This window comes from Austrofundulus limnaeus, unplaced genomic scaffold, assembly GCF_001266775.1.
Source record: "Austrofundulus limnaeus strain Quisiro unplaced genomic scaffold, Austrofundulus_limnaeus-1.0 Scaffold2028, whole genome shotgun sequence".
Taxonomy (NCBI): domain Eukaryota; kingdom Metazoa; phylum Chordata; class Actinopteri; order Cyprinodontiformes; family Rivulidae; genus Austrofundulus; species Austrofundulus limnaeus.
Genome location: NW_013954430.1, coordinates 1,332 through 2,325, shown reverse-complemented (window position 1 = coordinate 2,325; position 994 = coordinate 1,332). Strand labels below are relative to the sequence as shown.

At 47.3% G+C, this 994-nt stretch overlaps 1 protein-coding gene across 13 annotated transcripts in view; it reads right to left on the bottom strand.

Moving 5' to 3' along the window:
• LOC106536917 (RIMS-binding protein 2) overlaps positions 1-488 on the bottom strand; it is a gene marked incomplete at its 5' end in the record, with an annotated part of 21,432 nt that extends 20,944 nt beyond the window's left edge. For all 13 annotated transcript variants that reach the window (XR_001312588.1, XM_014034259.1, XM_014034260.1 and 10 more), the window contains 1 exon segment: positions 339-488. Coding sequence is in view for 12 of the 13 variants with exons in the window: in XM_014034259.1 (XP_013889713.1) it covers positions 339-488 (150 nt within the window).
• Positions 489-994: the final 506 nt, after the last annotated feature.

Sequence of the window (994 nt, the reverse complement as noted above, 5' to 3'; positions counted from 1 at the left end):
TAGATGTAGAAATCCAGTGAAGGTTTAAATCAAGCTTTGAACACTACTGTGCAAGTGCTGAAGTAGATACGACTATTATTTGGTTTATAAGAAATAAACATCCACTAACCATGTGTGAATAAATCTCATAAAGCAAAATAAGGTTTTCGCAAAACTATGTCAATTGTAAAATATTTTTGAATACTTATACAGTATAAATACTGTGAGCTGTTCTATATGTGTTTGCAGTATTTAATGCAAAAGTAAAAAAGGGGGATTTGATCTTGACAAACCTCTTAATAACACTAGTTAAAAAGAGGGTGAAGTGCTGAGAACAGCTTGAAATTACAGAACAGTACCTGTCTGCCCAGCTCTGAGCCTCGGAGGAACTCATCCACTGAGGCCCCTCTTCTTCTTGCATGAGGAGAGTCGTAGCCATCCTCTTCTTCATCAGAGTTGATTGAATGCAAGGCGTTACCTCGCTCGCTGAAGAAATTCCTTTTCTCAACCTGCCAAATGAAACATCTGGGGATGAGGGGGAGGAGGAGGGTGGCGGATGGGCTGCGAGCGCGGCTGTGCGTGGGGTAGCGTGTGGTGCTGGGGCCGTTGCACAGGCTGCATCTGGGGCTGAGGGTGATTGGGGGGATACGTCGATGGGTACGGAGGATGGGTCTGTACCGGGTGGGGCTGCGGCACAGGGTGGGGCAGAGGATGAGGAGGTGCGGTGGCTCGGCGGGAGAGGTGAGGCGAGCCCAGGAGATTGTGCGGGATGATGGCCACAGGTGAGTCCTGGGACTCTCCCTGGGTCGATAACGTCCTTACAATGACCTCTCTGGCCTCCAGACCTTGAATCCTGTTTAAATCCACGCTCACATAGTCGGCTGTGGGGAGCAAGACCTCCGCTATCTGCATTCACAAAGGAACCACAATGTTTTTTACCAGAAATTCACTCAGAATGACCAACATTCAATATTACACTGCTCAAAAAAATAAAGGGAACACTTAAACAACGCAC